Source organism: Macaca fascicularis, chromosome 8 (assembly GCF_037993035.2).
Source record: "Macaca fascicularis isolate 582-1 chromosome 8, T2T-MFA8v1.1".
Taxonomy (NCBI): Eukaryota; Metazoa; Chordata; class Mammalia; order Primates; family Cercopithecidae; genus Macaca; species Macaca fascicularis.
Window position 1 is genome coordinate 61,395,479 of NC_088382.1, and position 19,582 is coordinate 61,415,060.

Here is a 19,582-nt window from a genome sequence, read left to right on the forward strand (position 1 = left end):
TATTCTCTTTAGATAAGTGATTTTATTCATTTATGTAATTAAAAAAAATAATTCAACATCAGCTATGTGCCAGACAAGGCACTAGGACTAGTGATGAAGCAATGTTCAAAATAGACAAGGTCTCTGTACCAAATGGTTCACAGTTTCATTGAAGCAGTTGAAAATAAACACACACACAAACACACGTGCGCGCACACACACACACACACATACACACATATTAACATGGGCAGCAACTGCTTAGATGGAAAATAAATGATGTTTTGATGGATTATAAAAAGGAACCTGATTCAGTATGCAGGGATAGGTAGGACAGTGGGAAGGGGGTTTAAATGAAGGCTTTCCATGGAATTCATATTTAAGAGGAGAACCATGAAAAGAAGTAGAATCAGAACACTGTAGGCAGGAAAGACAGCATGTAAAAAGTCCTTGGGTTGAAGAAAGACTTAAGAACTTCCAAGAATGGAGAACACTGAAGTGGCTACAACACTGAGAAAAGAGTAAGTGACTGGAGGAGCACAGTGTAGCCAGGAAGGACTGTACAAAAAGAATCAACAACATTAAGAATTGTGTGTTTTATTTTAAGGTAGGAACCTATATAAGGATTATAGGTGAAGAAATGATGTAATAAGATGTGTTTTTAAACAATTTTCCCAAACATAAAGGAGCAAGAAAAATGAAAGCTGGGATATCAGTTAAGATGTGAAGCAATCCAGCCAAACTTGACTGTGGTTTGAACTAGAAGTTAGTAGTAAAGATGGGAGCTATGGACAAGCTTGAGAATTTTTGGCAGTAAAGACCAAGTCAATTTTCTTCTCAATTTGAATATAAATTAATTATATTGATGTGATTTTTAATTACTTGTTTAGAGAAATTCAAAAAATGACTTGCCAGTGAGAGAGTGGAAAGCAAATTTTTGCTGTAATTACAGCAGTCATGTGAGCGAATCTCCAAAACACTGATTTATCACACACAAGCACACACACACGAGGGTGTTCATTTTTTTCTATTTAACCCGAAATACAAGAATAGAGATACATAGAGATATATCCTTATATTCACTTGAAAAGCTTTAAATGAAAATCAAATAATATTGTAATCAGCCACAATAAATTATTTAGGTAAAGCCTATTGCTTTAGTAAGGTTGTCAGAATATAACTATATGCTTATTAAATCCAAGGCTTCCATTATTTAAAAATTTACAATGAGACAGTAAGACTGATTTTCATTATTTTAGTCATATTCATGATCCCATTATACATTTAAAAAATCAATTACGGGATTTGTTGAGGGGCTTTCTCAGCAATAAATATTAGCAATTATTTGATCTAAAGTTGAAACTCCTAACTTATTGATTATTAACACTAAGTCATACGAAGGAATAAGTGGAGATTTTAATGTTGGATACCACTTCTGGTGACCTTGTTGAAAATCAGTTTTCTCAATATTTTTCCCCTGAAATTATGGAAATTAGATTAAATGTTCCTCGAAGACTCTTTCAGCTCTTAATTTTATGTTGATAAAACCTTCTTTAAATGAAAATGCAGATGATGGAAAGAAAATTGGCAATACTTTTACCACATTCCTTAAAAACACTTTCCAATAACACGTTCTTCTAAAATGCATATTATATAATAAACCTTTACAGAAAGAGAGCAAATGAGAGACATTTCTATGTTATGTACACATTGAAATTTACGTACGGCAATTGAATTCCTCTACTGTTACTGAAGCAACTGCACGTCCTTGGAGTCTCCTGGGATATTCACATGTAGCCGCAGCCTGGGTGTGGCCGTGTTGGGCAAAGCCTTGTAAAAGCTCACCCAGCCATATCAGATCACAGTCACAAACCAGGACGTTGGAATCCAGACGCCTAGGAATGCAGGCAAGAAGTACAACTGTTAAAAGGGACTATTAATTTATATGATAAATCTTTTGAGTGGTAATATTTAATTTCCCCCTGATTTACCTTGTCTGTTACATTTTTGACTCCAGGATTCTATTAACCAATAAACAGATTTTAAGAATCACTTAACTTGTTGCATATCTTGCACAAAGTAGACACATTTTCATATTAACCATGTTTTTGAGAAGTCACTTTAAAACTGGAAAAGCGGTTTTCCCTTAATGTGCACTATGTCTATTACAAATAAATAATTGTGAGATGAAATGAATCCTTATTTGTTTTAGAGAAATGTAGAATTAAAACTGTAAGTATGGCCAGGTGCAGTGGCTCACGCCTATAATTCAAGCGCTTTGGGAGGCCTAGGCAAAAGCATCACTCGAGGCCAGGAGTCTGAGACCAGCCTGGGCATTCTAGCAAAGTTCCATCTCCAAAGATAAAAATTTTCTTTAATTTCTTTATGGTTTCAACTTTTATTCTAGATTCAGGGGGTACATGTGCAGTTTGTTACCTGGGTATATTGCATAATGCTGAGGTTTGCGGTCCTGTTGATCCCATCACCAACATACTCAACATAGTACCCAATAGTTTTACAACCCTCACTCCCCTCCCTCCCTTCCCTCACCAGTAGTCCCTAGTGTCTATCATTGTCATTTTTATAACTATGAGTATCCAATATTTAGATCCCACTTATAAGTGAGAACACATGGTTTTTGGTTTACTGTTCCTGCATTAATTCACTTAGGATAATGGCCTTCAGTTATAGACATGTTGGGCAAAGGACATTATTTCATTATTTTTTATGGCTATATATACAATTTTTTTAGTTAGCCAGGCATGGTGGCACCCGCCTGTAGTCCCAGCCACTTGGGAGGCTGAGGTGGGAGAACCACTTGAGCCCAGGAGTTGGAGGCTGCAGTGGGCTGTGAAGGCATCACTGCGCTCCAGCCTGGGTGACAAAGTGAGACCCTGTCCCAAAAGCAAAAACAAACAAACAAACAAAAAAGCTGTAAGTATGGAAGTGTTCCAGTTTGCTTTGTTTATGTGTTATAGAACAAGGAAGCTGTAATGCGGTGGTGGTATTTCAATATTTTTGGATTACTCAAAAGAGTGGTAGAAGCTTTGCTGCCCAAAGGAGGCTTATAAATGTGATGTGTGATCCACGCAGCTCCCCCGGCAAGTTGGCTTTTTTCTTTTGTAAACTCCTTGGCATTAATATGGATAGGCATGTGTTCTCTGTGTTTTCCATTTGCTCTAAAGGACAGAAGCCAAGCTTTCCTTTTTTGTAATGCTCAAAGTCCCGGTTAGAAGGTCCCCCTCTGGAATTGCCACATACAGACTGTAATAGGAAGGCAATGGCTCTTTTCATTTCTTTATGATGTTTCCTAATATAGGCACACAAGTTATTCATTTTTGCCAAGGTTTACTGTGCTTCACTAATTTTTTCTAGCATATTTTTCCTCATGAAATAAAATAGATCACCAAAGAGATTTATGTGTATGTACCTCCATTCTTGCCAAAAGATGTCTGGCAAAAAGGTATAGAAATGATTAATACTTTTTTCATTTCTCCCAGTGGGTTAAAAAGGGAGCTTTTGCTAAGTGGAATTCACAAGTCTGTCTATGGTGGCAACTGGATCACACTCTATGCAAGGAAGTCCAGCAATGAAACAGTAATGTGAACATATTTACAATAGGTGTTAGATTGCTTCTACCTGATTGTAAGAAGTAGTGTCCTATGTGACTGGAGGAGAATACAAAATGCCACAATTTTAATAACTTTTAATCAAAATTATTCATGCACAAAAGTCCTTACAAATATGGAAAACAAACACACAAACATAAATTAAATCTAAAGATATCAATTTGCAAATAAAAATATCACTTCATTGTATTAATTTAGAAATTTGCATCAATGTCATGATACTGGAAGAGACAAACCTGAAAGTAAAAAATTGTGCTATTCTCTAGACGTAGAAACTAAAACACTTCCTAAAACAACTGTATACATTTTAATAAAATTAAGAAAGTCTTATTATCTGACAGTTTCATAAAATGTTTTGTAGATACCCAATTCATATGACTAATTTTTATAACTGTATCTAAATTTTATTATATTACCCTGAAAATGATAGCTATATTTAGTAGCTTTAAATTGCTAAAGGGAAAAAAATTTGCACTTATTGAAAAGTTAGTTAACCATATAGATATTATTTGCTTAATGTTTCCAACAAGACTTCACACTAACGTGAGAATATAAAGCCATGGCTAAAGTAGGGAATTCTGTCAGCCTTGTCGGGAGTGAAGTGTAAGTCGTAAAAGTCAACTAGCACTTGTTCAGGAAAGCGCTGTTGGTTCAGCGGGCCTTGGCTGTTCCTTGTCACTGACTGATTTATTGTACCAGCTACATGGCTATAAAACAGATCTTGTTCAACAGTATTGTGTTCAACATTCACATTTACATTTTGAGTTTAATTTCTTGTAATTTTCTCAAAAAGGAACATACAAGAACTTACTCCTCTAAATATAAAGGAGTAAGTTCTCGCTTCAGCATCACCATGACGTTCGTCTAAATTGAACATAAGCAAGCATGTGAATATACATCCCCTGGGAGCATCCCGAGCATGGCAGCCTCACCATGCAGTTGTCCCATTTCCCAGAGTCATCACTGCTTACTCATCGCCTTCCCTCAGTTATACCTTCCCTTATGCGTCCTCATGCTTATGTGTTTTGGTAACAACTGAGCACAAGATTTCATTTCTTTCTAATTATTATTTTCAATTTAAGATACTCATCCATAGTGGAGTTGCAAAACATGAAGAAAACAACAAAAGGATACAGATTTTCACTTGCCAATTGAAAAACTCCTTTTGTGTTTGGAAAATAATCTAGTAGTAAAACTATACTTTCATATGATAATCTGAGTAATCTTTATAAATAATTTTCAAATTTATCATGAGAAAACGTTTTCAAAATTTTGCCTATAATTTAGAGCCATGATTATTGAAAACTAAGAAGCAATAGGGTCAATCAATAAGAAAGATGATTCTTATGAACTTTTATTAGACTATACTAAATATTGAATACACTATGTTTAAAATCATTATTTTACTGTTCTCCATTTTGAAAGTGCTCTTACATCAAATATCATACCAAGTATAATAAATGAAAGCCCCTCTGATGGTATGCAGTCAAGAATCACAGCACTAAAATAATTACTCACTTGCACATATTCTCTGCTCAATGAAAAATTTCAAAGGAAAAAAGTGGTGCCAGGTAAATTAATCTTTTCCATTTGAAAACAGTAACACCTCACTTGTACTTACACAATCCCTTTCACTTAGAGATCCAAAAACACTTTTAAACAAAACAAAATCAAGAACATTTTATTGATTTTTATAGTCCACTTGTGAAGGGTGTGATTGTCATGAGTTAGAAACGGTATGACAGATGGAGAACCCAGCGTTGGATGACCTTCATAGTGCCAAGCCTGGAGTCAAGGGCAGAATTCCCGCTGCTTTCTCTGCCCTCACATGCTATCAGTGAGTGGACACTCCTCAGTTGAAAAACTTTATTGTTGAAGGTGGAATTTATTTAATAGTAGGCGTAGCCCTCTATTGCTCTCCTATATTCTGTTGTTCTCATCTAAATTGTAGCCTAAATAAGACAAAAGTTGAGGATTTGGAATAAACAGATGCCCAGTTTCCACCCCATCTTGGACCCATCAGGATTTCATGGACCCTGAGCAGTTTGCTCAAATCATCTGTGTGTCAGTTTCCCACAAAATAAGTTCATAAAATAAAGATACTTCATCAAAATAACAAACTAAAAAAATCATCTGAAAACATTTGGATGCACAGTGCATGCATGTAAGGTGCATACTGGCACATCACTGTAAGGAGAACTCCCTCAGCCTCTTTATTGGCAGTTATTTTTGCATGTGTGTTCCAGCAATGGAGTGAATGCTGTTTCAGTAAATGTAAGAGGAGGCTGGAACAAAAAAGCTGCTACTAAGATTTAACAGGAAAGAATAATAAAAAGAGATTAGAAAAAACTAAGGGATTTGGCACTTCAAAACTTTCTCTGAGTCACAGAAGGCAAGAATGACCCAGATAGAAATTTATATAGACAAGAAACACTGCATGGGAATTATAATTGCAAATATACAAAGACAGTGATTCTAACCGTATTTGATGTAACAAATTCAAAAAAAGAGAGAAAACAGACAAGTAGAAAATAATACACAATATTTCTCCCACCACCAAAATGGAACATCCTATGACCCTGTTACAAAATGTCTTGGCATTTTGCATATCCCACATAGGACTGAAAAACAAGAATAAATGGATGTGTTATTCCAAATGGCTGGTGCAGCCAGTTCTGACAAGTAAGAAAACTTTGGCAGTCATCATGGATGGAACTGGAAGCCACTATCTTTAGTGAAATAACTCAGAAACAGAAAGTCAAATACCTCATGTTTTCAAGCTTACAAGTGGGAGCTAAATAATGCATACACATGGATATAGGGAGTGAAATAATAGACATTGGAGAATCAGAAAAGTGAGAGGGTGGAGTGGGCGTGAGGCATGAGAAATTATCTAATGGGTGCAGTGTACACCATTAGGGTGATGGCTACACTAAAAACCCAGATTTCACCACTATGCTATATATCCATGTAACAAATCTACACTCGTACCACTTTACAGATAGATTAGATAGATAGATAGATAGATAGATAGATAGATAGATAGATAGATAGATAGATAGATAGATATGGTCAGTTGATGACCATATCCAAGACTTTTGAGGGCTTAGATACAGTCAAAGAACATCAAGAAGACTGGGAAGCAGCATTATGTGTGTCTGACATGAGAATTACCAAGAAAGTAGGAAATAAAGACTTGAAGAAAAGGATTAGGAGTGGATGAAATGTCTCCTTGATTAAACTCAAAGATTACGAGCGTTATTTCTGGGCACCAGTTGGGCCTGGATTTATTTTCCTCAGGGCTCTGATTTTTACTTAATCATAACATTCTCTTGCTCATGGACCTGTGTCTAGGAACACAATATTAGAAGAGCAACCACAACAAAAGTGGCCTCTGTATTAGGCCATTCTTGAATTGCCATAAAAAAATACCTAAGACTGGGTAATTTATAAGAAAAGAGATTTAATTGGCTCATGGTTCTGTAGGCTGTACAGGAAGCATAGCGCCAGCATTAGTTCTGGGGGAGGCCTCAGGAAGCTTTTACTCACGGCGGAAGGAGGAGCAGAAGCAGGCACTTCACATGGTGAAAGCAGGAGAAAGGGTGGAGAGTGACACAGGTTGTAATGACCAGATCTCAAGAAAACACACTCAATATTGGGAGGACAGCACTTAGCCATGAAGGATCTGCCCCCATGAACCTCCCATCATTCCCCACATCTGACACTAGGGATTACAATTGCACATAAGATTTAGAGGGGACAACATCCAAACTATATTAGCCTCTGATATGGTTTGACTGTATCCCCACCCAAATCTCACCTTGAAATGTAAAAATCCCTAAATGTCAAGGGCCAGGTGAAGATAATTGAGTCATAGGGGTGGTTTCCCCCATACTGTTCTCATGGTAGTGAATAAGTCTCACAAGATCTGATGGTTTTATAAATGGGTGTTCCCCTGCACAGGTTCGTTTGCCTGCTGCCATGTAAGACATTCCTGTGCTCTTTCTTCATCTTCTGCCATGATTGTGAGGCCTCCTTAGCCATGTGGAAATGTGAGTCCATTAAACCTCTTTTTCTTTATAAATTACCCAGTCTCATGTGTGTCTTTATTAGCAGTATGAGAACAGACTAATATAGTAAATTGGTACTGGGAGTGGGGCACTGCTGTAAAGATTCCCAAAAATGTAGAAGGGACTTTAGAACTGGATAACAGGCAGATGTTGGAACAGTTTAGAGGGTTCAGAAGCAGATAGAAAACTGTTTGAAAGTTTAGAACTTCCTAGAGACTTGAAGGGCTCAGAAGACAGGGAGATGTGGGAAAACTTGGAATTTCCTAGAGACATGTTTAATAGCTTTGACCAAAATGCTGATAGTGGCATGGACAATAAAATCCAGACTGAGATAGTCTCAGATGGAGATGGGGAACCTGTTGGGAACTGGAGTGAAGGTCACTCTTGCTATGCAAAGAGACTGGTGGCATTTTGCCCCTGCCCTAGAGATCTGTGGAAATTTGAACTTGAGAGAGATGATTTCAGGTATCTGGTGGAAGAAATTTCTGGTTGGCAAAGCATTCAGGAGGTGACAGTGCATAAAAATTTTGAAAATTTGTAGCCTGATGTTGCAGTAGAAAAGAAAAACCCATTTTCTGGGGAGAAATTCATGCTGGCTGCAGAAATATGAAAAGTCATGAGGGGCCAAATGTTAATCACCAAGACAATGGGGAAAATGTCTCCAGGGTATGTCAGAGAACTTAATGGCAGCTCCTCCCATCACTGGCCTTGAGGCCTAGGAGGGAAAAATGATTTCATGCACTGGGCCTGGGGCCCCCCTTTTCTATGCAGTTTCTGAACATGGTGCCCTGCATCCCAGCTGTTTCAGCTCTAGCCATGACTAAAAGGGGTCAACATACTTCTCAGGTCATTGCTTCAGAGGGTGCAAGTCCAAAGCCTTAGCAGCTTACATGTGGTGTTGGGCCTGTGGGAGTACAGAAGTCAAGAATTGAGGTTTGGGAACCTCTGCCTAGATTTCAGAGAATGTGAAGAAATACCTGAATGTCCATGCAGAAGTTTGCTGCAGGGATGGGGCCCTCATGGAGAACCTCTGCCAGGGCAGTGTGGAAAGAAAATACGGGGTTGGAGCCCCCACACAGAGTCCCTACTGGGGCACTGCCTAGTGGAGCTGTGAGAAGAGGGCCAACATCCTCCAGACCCCAGAATGGTAGATCCACTGACAGCTTGTACTGTGCACCTGGAAAAGCTGCAGACACTCAACACACCCCATGAAAGAAATCAGGAAGGAGGCTGTGCCCTGCAAAGCCACAGGAGCAGAGCTGCCCAAGACCATGGGAGCCCACCTATTTCATCAATATGGCCTGGTCGTGAGACATGGAGTCAAAGGAAATCATTTTGGAGCTTTAAGATTCGAAAATCCCACTGGATTTTGGACTTGCATGGGACCTGTAGCCCCTTCATTCTGGACAATTTCTGCCATTTGGAATGACTGTATTTACCCAACACCTGAACCCCCATTTTATGTAGGAAGTAACTAACTTGCTTTTGATTTTACAGGCTCATAGGAAGACGGGACTTGCCTTGTCTCAGATGAAACTTTGGACTGTGGACTTTTGAGTTAATACTGAAATGAGTTAAAACTTTGGGGGACTGTCAGGAAGGTACGATTTGTTTTCAAATGTGAGGATATGAGATTTGGGAGGGGCCAAGGGTGGAATGATATAGTTTGACTGTGTCCCCACCAAAATCTCATCTTGAATTGTAATAATCCCCATGTGTCAAGGGTACTAAATCAGAGGGGCAGTTTCCCCCATATTGTTCTCACAGTAGTGAATAAGTCTTATGAGATCTGATGGTTTTATAAATGGGAGTTCTCTGCACAGGCTCTCTTGCCTGCCACCACGTAAGACATTCCTTTGCTCTCTCTTCATCTTCTGCCATGACTGTGAGGCTTCCCCAGTCATGAGGAACTGTGAGTCCGTTAAACCTCTTTTTCTTTATAAACTACCCAGTCACGGGTATGTCTTTATTAACAGTGTGAGAACAGACTAATACAGCCTCCAAGGCCAGTGATGGATACACCTGTGTGAGTTTTCCATTATGTGCTCCCTGACTGACATCTGGGAAGCAGGCATCTATCCTTTTCTGATAACTGGAACTTATATTTGTGTTTGGGGTCGAGGACTGGGGGAGGGCGGGGGGCGGTAACCACAAAATAAAACATCAGTAGTGTAGAAGGCTACACACAGATGGGAGTGAAGAGACAGCTGGAATGAAGGAGGGTGGAGACAACGGTGTAAAAAAGTGATGGACATCAGCCCACGGACGGGAGTAAGGAAGGCGTGGAGAACACAGACTTTGCAAGCATGGGGATTTTTGTTTTGTTTTGCTTAATGTAGGAGGAAATGAGTAGGAAGACAACTCCGTACAACAAGGGAAAACTGAAGCCTGGCCCGAGGAATCAGATTTTCTTTGGAACTTCTCACATCTCTTTACTCATAAAAAAGTTAAAGGAAAAGGAAGCCTTGGGAGTCTTTAGATTTAGCCAGCAAGGATATTACAGAGAACCAAGGAAAACTTCTATTTTCAATACTCCTTTCAAATGTCACTTCTAAGAGAATACATGAAAGCCCAGAAGACTATCTGGGTTCTCTATCGCTCTGCAGTTAACAAAACCATTTTCTCCCTAACATGCTAGAATTGCAATGTCTTTCACAGCAAAAGCAGGAGAAGGCAACCAACCATAGTTTGGGATTTGTTTTGGAGGAAATTATAAGGTTTTTGTGTTAATGCACTTGCTTTCACTTACAATCTTTTTAATGAATCCAGATTAGAAAAGCTCCCAGCCGGGATTTTAGATAATTTGTTGTTATGCAAAAATCTGAAAAACAAAAGATAAACTTTAATCACCATACAATAATAATGAGTTTGACAAACAAAACCTTTCTTTTCACCTAACTGTGAATCCCATACCTTTTTTGAAATATTTCAGTGAGAAAGGGCAAACAGAAGTCAGAGTGTCATTTACACAACCATCTGTTTTAAAGATTTACATATCTCTATCTACCACTACTGTATGGGTATTTTTTCACACCTGTATACTCTTGATTTTTTTAGTTTACTTAGAGATTATAAATGCTAAAGAGAAATCCATAAAAATAAACATTTAAGTATGACGAAATCAAAGTAAATAGTCAATGTATTCATTATCAGCATGCAATGTACACATATATCAAATCAGCATGTTGTACACCTTGAATGCATACAATTTTTATTTGTGAACTAAATATTTTAAATTTAAAAATAATGGCACAGGCCAGGCATGGTGGCTCAGGCCTGTAATCCCAGCACTTTGGGAGGACAAGCTGGGCAGATGACTCGAGGTCAGGAGTTTGAGACCAGCCTGGCTGACATGGTGAAACCCTGTCTCTACCAAAAATACAAAAATTAGCCAGGCATGGTGGCAGGTGCCTGTAATCCAAGCTACCCCAGAGGCTGAGGCATGAGAATTGCTTGAACCGGGGAGGTGGAGGTTTTAGTGAAGTGAGATCGCACCCCTGTACTCCAGCCTGGGTGACAGAGTAAGACTCTGTCTCAAAAAAAATAAAAAATAAAAAATAAAAAATAAAAAAAGTGGAACAACAATATATGACAACAGATGCCTGCAGGTGCCTGAGTAACTGATGTAATCCTGCACGTGTGGGATCACATGGAGATGTGCAAGCTCTGCTGCTCAGTCAGCCATTTCTACATGTCCAGGGCCAGATCACAGAGAGGTGCACTTATGAGGCCGTGCCCCCTGCGAGGTGATGGAGGGTGGTGGGAGGAGGAGAAGATCCAGGCCTCAGTACTTCTCCCTCTCCCTCCACCCAAGCAGTCCTGCACTGGCTTTGGCTCCCTCCATACTGCCTTGGCTATACCCATTCTCCTCGCTATGACCAGAGAAATTGTGACCAAGAAAATCGCCAGCCAGGGACTGTCTAGTAACGAGGACCAGTGAATACATATTCGCAAAAAGCCCATGTGTGAAGAGAGAAAACACGATGGTCTCTGCAATACAGAGAAAAGATGGAAACCAGTTTTATTAAGACTCAAGGATATTAGCATAAATAATCAATTTATATCTTAAACTTAACAATTAGCTACATCCAGCCACTTTATGAACTATACTTCATGACTAGTACCTCTGTCACAAAATTAAATAAAATTATGTGGCCATATTTTCTTATCAGTGTTTTGCCTTTATGTTTTTGGCTTTATTTTAACTATATTAAGCATTAAGGTCGGGGGAGTGAGCTGGGGCCAAACTATTTCTACTATTTTGGGAACTTGAATTTCACTGATGCACATCTGAGAAGATAAAAAGTTTTCCTGATCCTTCCTATTTTGATTCCCTGTGCTTGTCTTTACCGGCCCCATCTGATTCACCCAATTCAGAAGCATTGGCTAGAGATGATGACATGAAGATGGATATTGACAAAGACTCTCTGCTTGACCAAACTCTACACAGGTTCTCCTGAGCTCTTTTCCAACTAGACCTGACTTTCGGCTTTCCATGTCCATCTCTACATTGTTCAATTTTAGTAAGAACCCTGCTACTAAGTTTAACCAGCACCTCCCGCCCCTTGACACCTGAAATTCCTCATCCGCATCATTTCCCATGTGATATTTGATCATCACAAAGAGTCCTGTTAAATAGGGTCACCCTGAGCCTTTCCCCTAATGTTTCCTCTGAGTGATTTTTCATCCATTGACTCTACCCTGCTCCTGGGCTATCAACTCCCACTTGCTCATGGTGTATTTGGAATTCAGCCCAATCTTTCTCCCCCAGTGCATAACTCCATTGCACTGGGGCCCTATACCTATACCTGTCACCATGGCCCTCCTTGAATAACATCTTTCTTGCCATGCTTTAACAAGCGTTGTTGAACAACTTTTTCTTCAACAATGTGCAGATGTATGACGCAGTAATTCTCATTCTCTACATCAAGCCCTAGCCGTATGCCATTTCCTTATCTTGGGGAACACTGGAACAGAGTTTCATGATGGAGAAACAACTTATAGTAGATTGCACTGAACCTTGGGAAAAGCCAAATTACCAGGACAATTTATGCCTGCTTTATTTTTGCTAGGTAAAATCAAAGCTTTCTTCATTATTTTATAAGTAGTGCAGTTCTGCAAGATAACAACAGTAGAAAGACTGTTGTTCTTTCTTTAAATGTATTTTAGAGGCTGGAAATTGCATCCATGATTGAATATTGAAAGATATTATTTATTTTCCAAGCCAAGCAGACCAGAATTTATTGCTTAACAGGCAAAACAAATCAAAAGAAAAGTAAAACATTTCCATCATCACAGATTTTGAAGCAAGGTATGAAGCAAGGTATGTAAATATTGAAAAATCATTCTTGAACTTTTTTCTTAATTTTGTACAAATGGTGCTACTCAGGAGGCTGAGGCAGGAGAATGGCATAAACCCAGGAGGCGGAGCTTGCAGTGAGCCGAGATCGCGCCACTGCACTCCAGCCTGGGCGACAGAGCGAGACTCCGTCTCAAAAAAAAAAAAAAAAAAAAAAAAAAATATCCAAATCAATGATATTTTACAACAGTTTATGTCAAACATGTTATATGATTCCCAAATCAGATATTACTGCTACTTGATATTTCTATAACAATTTCCTTTCAAGCAGATTAATCTAAGTCTCAGTCCCTTTATGTATAAAGGAGAAATTATGATAATAATTGTCGTTGTTTATCTCCTAGAATACTATCCTAGTAGTATTCAGTAAATTAAAACAGTAGTACTGTTTTAGCAGTACTGATTTGCATGGGGTGCAAAAATGTGTGCTTGTAGTTTCTTTTTTTTCCTTTCTTCTTTCCAACTTTCCTGAAATTAATCTTCAAAACAGTTCTGCAATGCATTTGTTGATTTCTGCTTGTAGACGACTTTGATTGCTTTACTCCCAACAAGAAGCTGAAAAGCACTTCTTCCTATGTTAAAAAGTTTAGATAGATAGATAGATAGATAGATAGATAGATAGATAGATAGATATTTTTTTCTTTTCAGACAGAGTCTCACTCTTGCCAGGCTGCAGTGCAGTGGCAAGATCTCGGCTCATTGAAACCTCCGCCTCCTGGGTTCAAGTGATTCTCCTGCCTCAGCCTCCTAAGTAGCTACAGGCACACGCCACCACACCCAGCTAATTTTTTGTATTTTTAGAAGAGACAGGGTTTCACCATGTTGGCCAGAATGGTCTCGATCTCTTGACATCGTGATCGCCTGCCTCAGCCTCCCAAAGTGCTGGGATTACAGGCAGGAGCCACTGCACCCGGCCAAAAAGTTTATATAATTATTTGCTGCTGCTGTCTTCTGTCAAAGATGCTTGATCAAAAAAATAGTATTTGAGCAGTATCTACTTTTATACAAAGTTTATACAGAGTTTATACAAAGACTTGTCTCATTCCTGTGACAGAAACATGCATATTATCCAAAAAAGTCAAGTAATGAATGAGCACTTTCCTCATAAATGTTCTAAGAAAGTAAATCTTCTGCCTAAGGTTTAGGTTAATGTTTCAAGATGTATTCCTTGAAAATCCAGGAGACTTTTGAGAAGCAGAGTAAAAGTCATATTCAGATCCTACTCCTTGAGAAAACTGTTTGAAATGGCCTCAGCCTTAGTGAGGTGCATACCAGATAGAGACAACATTGTCTAGTCTGGTGGACTCTGTGTTCTTTAATACCAACCATAAATTTTTAGCCAAAAAGTCCAAATTCTGTAATGCTTGACATACTTTAATGAAAGCACTACTTCGATTTTCTGCCTGAGCACCAAGCTCTAAAGCAACTTGAACATTCTAATCCATGTGGCTCCACTAAATGTGCTTGGATTCTTTTGCTTGGTAACATAATAGTAAGTAGTTGATTGTGTTTGAAGATAAGACTTATCTTTTGGAGAAAACCTAACTTGGTAAAGTGAAGATTTTCAAATCAATCCTTCTTTTTATAGAAAAGAGGGAGATGCAGGACTTCCTTGATTGTATTGAGATCATGACTTCACTGAAAAGAGCATTCCTACCCAGGTGTTAGAGGTTAGTACTTATGAATATAACACAAAGGGGCTTTTGTCAAATCATGACAATAAAGAACCATTCTAGGCATTGTGCTGCTGCTGCTGAATGCACATTACTTGGCTATGTGCAGTTCGCAGATAAAGTCATGGTAAATTTGCTTGAATTTAGAAATGCCTTAATAGGATAATTTTAGCAATAAAAATATTATTTCAGCAAACAAATTTCAAAGTTACGGGGAAAAGAATTTTAGTCCAAAATAGTGAAGTAGATATGCAAATCTTCCTCAATCTCTTTTGAGTCTCCACTGAAATAATTACCGGGATGCTTAATATGAACAAATATATCCATATTCATCAAGAGGGCAGAATGTGGAAGGTCACCAACAGATAAGAGTATTCAGCAAATTCTGGATAAATAAAATGCATGAGAAAATGTTGACAGATTAAATAGGAGAGAAAGCTGCAGCCCAGAGAATCCTATGAGGCGGAGCAATCTGACTGTGTGTCGCCCGGAGACCCCAAACAGTTAAGGCAGGGGCAGAGGAGGGAGAAGTGAGATTGGAAACAAGGGTTCACAAAGACCTGGATGGAGAAACACAATAATTAGTAGCCACCATCCAGAACACCAACAGCTAAGAGGAAAAATGTTAATGATATAGTGATAGATGAGATAGACATAGAAATAGAGATTTTTTTCCCAAAGAAATTGAACAAATTGAAAGAAGAAAAGTAATGGAATTTTTGGGAGCTGAAACCGAAGCGAAAAAGCCTTCCTCATTCTGGAATTTTAGGAAGATAAACCTGCATTTTACTTCCAATTGTGCAAACTAAAATTTACACCAAAGGGGAAATTTTGTAAGAAAATAAACTTATGTAAAAGAGAGCAGGTGAAACTCACACTACCAATTGAAATGCTTCTAATTTCAAATGTCAATAGACAATGAAGAATCACAAGGCATGGGAGGTTAATTAGGAACATGAAAAGGAAAGACCAACATTTTAAAAAAGGAAAACAATGCCAGAAGAAACAGAGAAATTCCAATAACTAGGGAAAAAAAGTAAGAGAGCATTACAATTATTACATGTACTCAGAGACTTCAATATATATCATACTTATAAAAAAAGGATAAGTTTCTATAGAAGATAAATAAATGGGAAACAAGAAAGATCTCTTAGGAATTAAATTCTGATTAAAAAATATTTTCACGTAGTAAATGTCAAAAATTAAGTAAAACATACCAAATTAGGAATCAAAATGACAAAATAACAGATATTATAAAACAAAAGATAAAAAATGTAGAGATCCAGATAATCTAATATTCAATTACAGTATGTCTAGAAGAGAAGACAGAAGGAATAAAGGGAAACATAGTCAAATAAATAATTAAAGATAATCTTTCAAAATTGTGGATGGATTTGTCTTTACATTGAAAACTCCAATAATTGAAAAGTCACATTCCTTGATGTAAATTTATAAGATTTTATTTTGATTTTAACTATATATTTATTTAGAGACAAGGTCTCACCCTTCACTCAGGCTGGAGTACAGTCGCACAATCATGGTTCATTGCAGCCTCAACCTGCTAGGCTCAAGCAGTCCTCCTTCCTCAGCTTCCCAAGTAGCTGAGACTACAGGTGCCTGCCATCATGCTCAGCTAATTTATTTTTATTTTTATTTTTTGTAGAGATTGGTTTTTGCTATGTTGCCCAGGCTAGTCTGGAACTTCTGGGCTCAAGCAATCCTCCCACCTCAGCCTCTCAAAGTGCTGGGAGCGCAGGCCATTACACCTGGCCTGTAAGATTTTTAAAAATAAAGAATAACCATAAAATTTTAAACCTCTCTGTGAAAATAAAATTTATTTCCTATAAAACAGAATGATAATAGGCTAGAAGAAATAGAATGGACTCTTCAAAGATCAAGGGAAACTTCTTGAACTTACAATTTTATAACAGATGACCTATCAACTAATTATGAGGAAATAATACATATAATTTCAGGCATTCAAAGATTATCAAAACTATCTCCCTTAAGACTTTTCATAGTAAGTTCTTCAACATGTGTTCCAGCAGAACAAAGAAGTAACACAAGAAAAAGGAAGAATGGAGATGAGAAACCATGGACTTCACTCAAGCAATTAGTGAAGGGAAATTCCAGGTTGATGGCAGATGACACTAATCCTAATGAAAAGTCAGTTCAAATTAGAAAACGGGTTTCTGGTGTAAAAGAGAAATGACATGGTTTATATAATTTGGTGACATAAAAAATGTGAAGATATTGCAAAGGCACATAATGCATTTAGAATGTCCAGGAAGAGCAAAAAATATATACGAAAGTAACAGTTCAAATATGAACCAAAGACATGACATTATTTTAAATAATTTAAATCACACAAGAAAATTGCCCTTTTATTAAGACAATTATTTTTGAAGTGGCCAGATTCATAATATTTACACAAAGAGAAAGAAATAAAATGTGAGCATGTTTCCTGACCCTACAATAATTTAGTTAAAATAATATATACTTTCAATTGTTCAAGGTAATTTATGGTCAACAGCAAGAAATTTCATTGTAGTTGCAGGGTAGGCTAAACATGTTGAATATCTGAGTAATATAAAGATAATAACATAGCTAACAGAGTGAAGATGTGTATATATATATATTTAGTTCACTTATCGGTATGTAATTGACCTTCTAGTGTGTGTGTGTGTCTGTGTGTGTGCATGCATGTGTGTGTGCATGCAGGTGTGTGTGTCTGTATCACACAGGGATAGCATAAGCAAGATAAATTCTGATCTTCAGAGTGAAAATTGGTATCTTCTACAGTGGAAAAGGAATGAAATAAAAATCTATTACCTATTTGTGACAGTTAATACTGAGTGTTAATTTGATTGGATTGAAAGATACAAAATATTGATCCTTGGTGTGCTTGTGAGGGTGTTGCCAAAGGAGATTAACATTTGAGTCAGTGGACTGGGAAAGGCAGACCCACCCTTAACCTGGGAGGGCACCATCTAATCAGTTGCCAGCGTGACCAGAATAAAAAGCAGGTAGAAGAACATGAAAAGATTAGACTGGCTTAGCCTCCCAGACTACATCTTTCTCCTGAGCTGCATTCTTTTTGTCCTCAAACATCAGACTCCAAGTTCTCAGACTGGCTTCCTTGCTCCTCAGCTTGCAGATGGTCTATTGTGGGACCTTGTGATTATGTAAGTTAATACTCCTAAACTCCCCTTTATATAGCATCTATCTATCCTATTAGTTCTGTCCCTCTAGAGAATCCTAATAATTATGATGGCAACAACCAAAGAATATAAAAGAGAAATAGCTAAAAGAAGCTGCCTTTGGAGAGAGGGTCCAAGATCAAGTTTTTTTTCAGGAGCTCTATTGTGTGATATGATTTGATACACATGTCTGCACTACAAGGTTAAAATAGATACAAATATATTTAGACAATAGGAAAGAAACCAGAAACTAAAACTTTTTTAGTTGGTCCATTCCATGCCTTCCGAGCCCACTCATGGATCCCAAGCTAAGAAGTCCTTTCTATAAAGGCAAGCCCCACCACCACTGCCATGGGCCTGCCTGCCAGGGCTTCCACACCTTCCCAGGCAGCAGGACTCTCCCCTTCCCATCTTCACAGTTTTCAGGGCTGCTGTTGGTGAGGATTTTGAGTCTTGATGGTTTATTGGCTTCACAGCAAAAATACAAGGCTTAGTGGTTTATTGCTACACCACAGGAATACAAGACTAACAATTTGACAAAAAAAAAAAAATCCTTCAAATTAAAGTTGGTGTCTCATGTGTTTTGAAGGTATCAACCATTGTGATGCTAAATCTTGAACAATCCATCTGTTTTGCACCATGGCTGTCCTGCACAGGGCTGGCTCCCTGCTCACACAGGTTAGAGCAGAAAAGGGGTAGTACAGCACATTTTCCTACCTCATTTCCTATTCACGATCACATGCCTCCAGCACAAAGTAAACAAAAGCAAACCATGTGATTGTATGGCTTGCAACTGCTACACTTCCATAGGCAAATGAGGTTGCAGTAACTGCATAAGAAAGTGGTTAACTTGCTCTCCTTAGTCTTTAATTTTACTGATCTATTTTGTGTATTATTTAAGGGCATCCTTTTTTAAACATAAATTTTTAATTCAAATTTTCTTTTAGGGAAAACAGATTTCTGGTTAAGGTTAACTATGTAATTCCACACTTTCTTTTCAGAGAAAAATAGCATATCATCAGCTAGATACAATGAATTTATTAATATAAGGTATTAGAAGAACTGAAGTAGTAGAGTATCTTTATTTGATAAAAGACAAAACAGAAGAAGGCTGTCCAAGTGCCCCTGTGGTTTGTCATTGTCTGTTTAATAAGCCTTTATTGAAATACAAAATACATCCGGAAAAGTGCAGACATTGTGATGTAGAGTACAATGCCTTGCCTGAAAGTGAACACAGCTGTGTAATTACCACCCAGGAAAAACAAAGAACACAAAACATTGCCAGGCCTACAGAGGCTCCTCCTGCCATTTCTAACGTCCTCTCTCCCACCAAAGGTAAGCAGCATTTGACTTCTCAATACTGCATATATTACTCCTATCTCTTAAAATTACTTTTGAGGATAAAATAGAACTATGGAATTTCCAGTGTTCAGATTATTCTTCTCAGAATGTTTCTGACATCCATCCATCTTGCAGTATAGTATTCTATTTTATGAATGTACAACAGCTTATTTCTCTACCATTTTGTTATTGGAGACTTGAGTAGTTCTCAGTGTGGAGTTACCAGAAATAATGCTGCTGCAAATACAAGAACACATCTTCTGGTGCATACATGTGTGCATTTCTGCTGTGTATATACTCGAAAGTGAAACTGCTAAGTCATAGGGGATGT

At 37.9% G+C, this 19,582-nt stretch overlaps 1 protein-coding gene across 3 annotated transcripts in view; it reads right to left on the reverse strand.

The window, feature by feature from the left end:
* Window positions 1-19,582, reverse strand: part of PXDNL (peroxidasin like) — a 507,521-nt gene that overhangs the window by 160,546 nt on the left and 327,393 nt on the right. The window contains exons 6-7 of one of the 3 annotated variants that reach the window (XM_045398234.2): window positions 10,428-10,499; window positions 1,705-1,874 (exon numbers count right to left, since the gene is read on the reverse strand). In XM_045398234.2, the coding sequence (XP_045254169.2) occupies window positions 1,705-1,874; window positions 10,428-10,499 (242 nt within the window). Of the gene's footprint in view, window positions 1-1,704; window positions 1,875-10,427; window positions 10,500-19,582 lie in introns of those variants that run through there. The other 2 variants (XM_065519201.1, XM_045398235.2) reach the window with 2 other exon arrangements.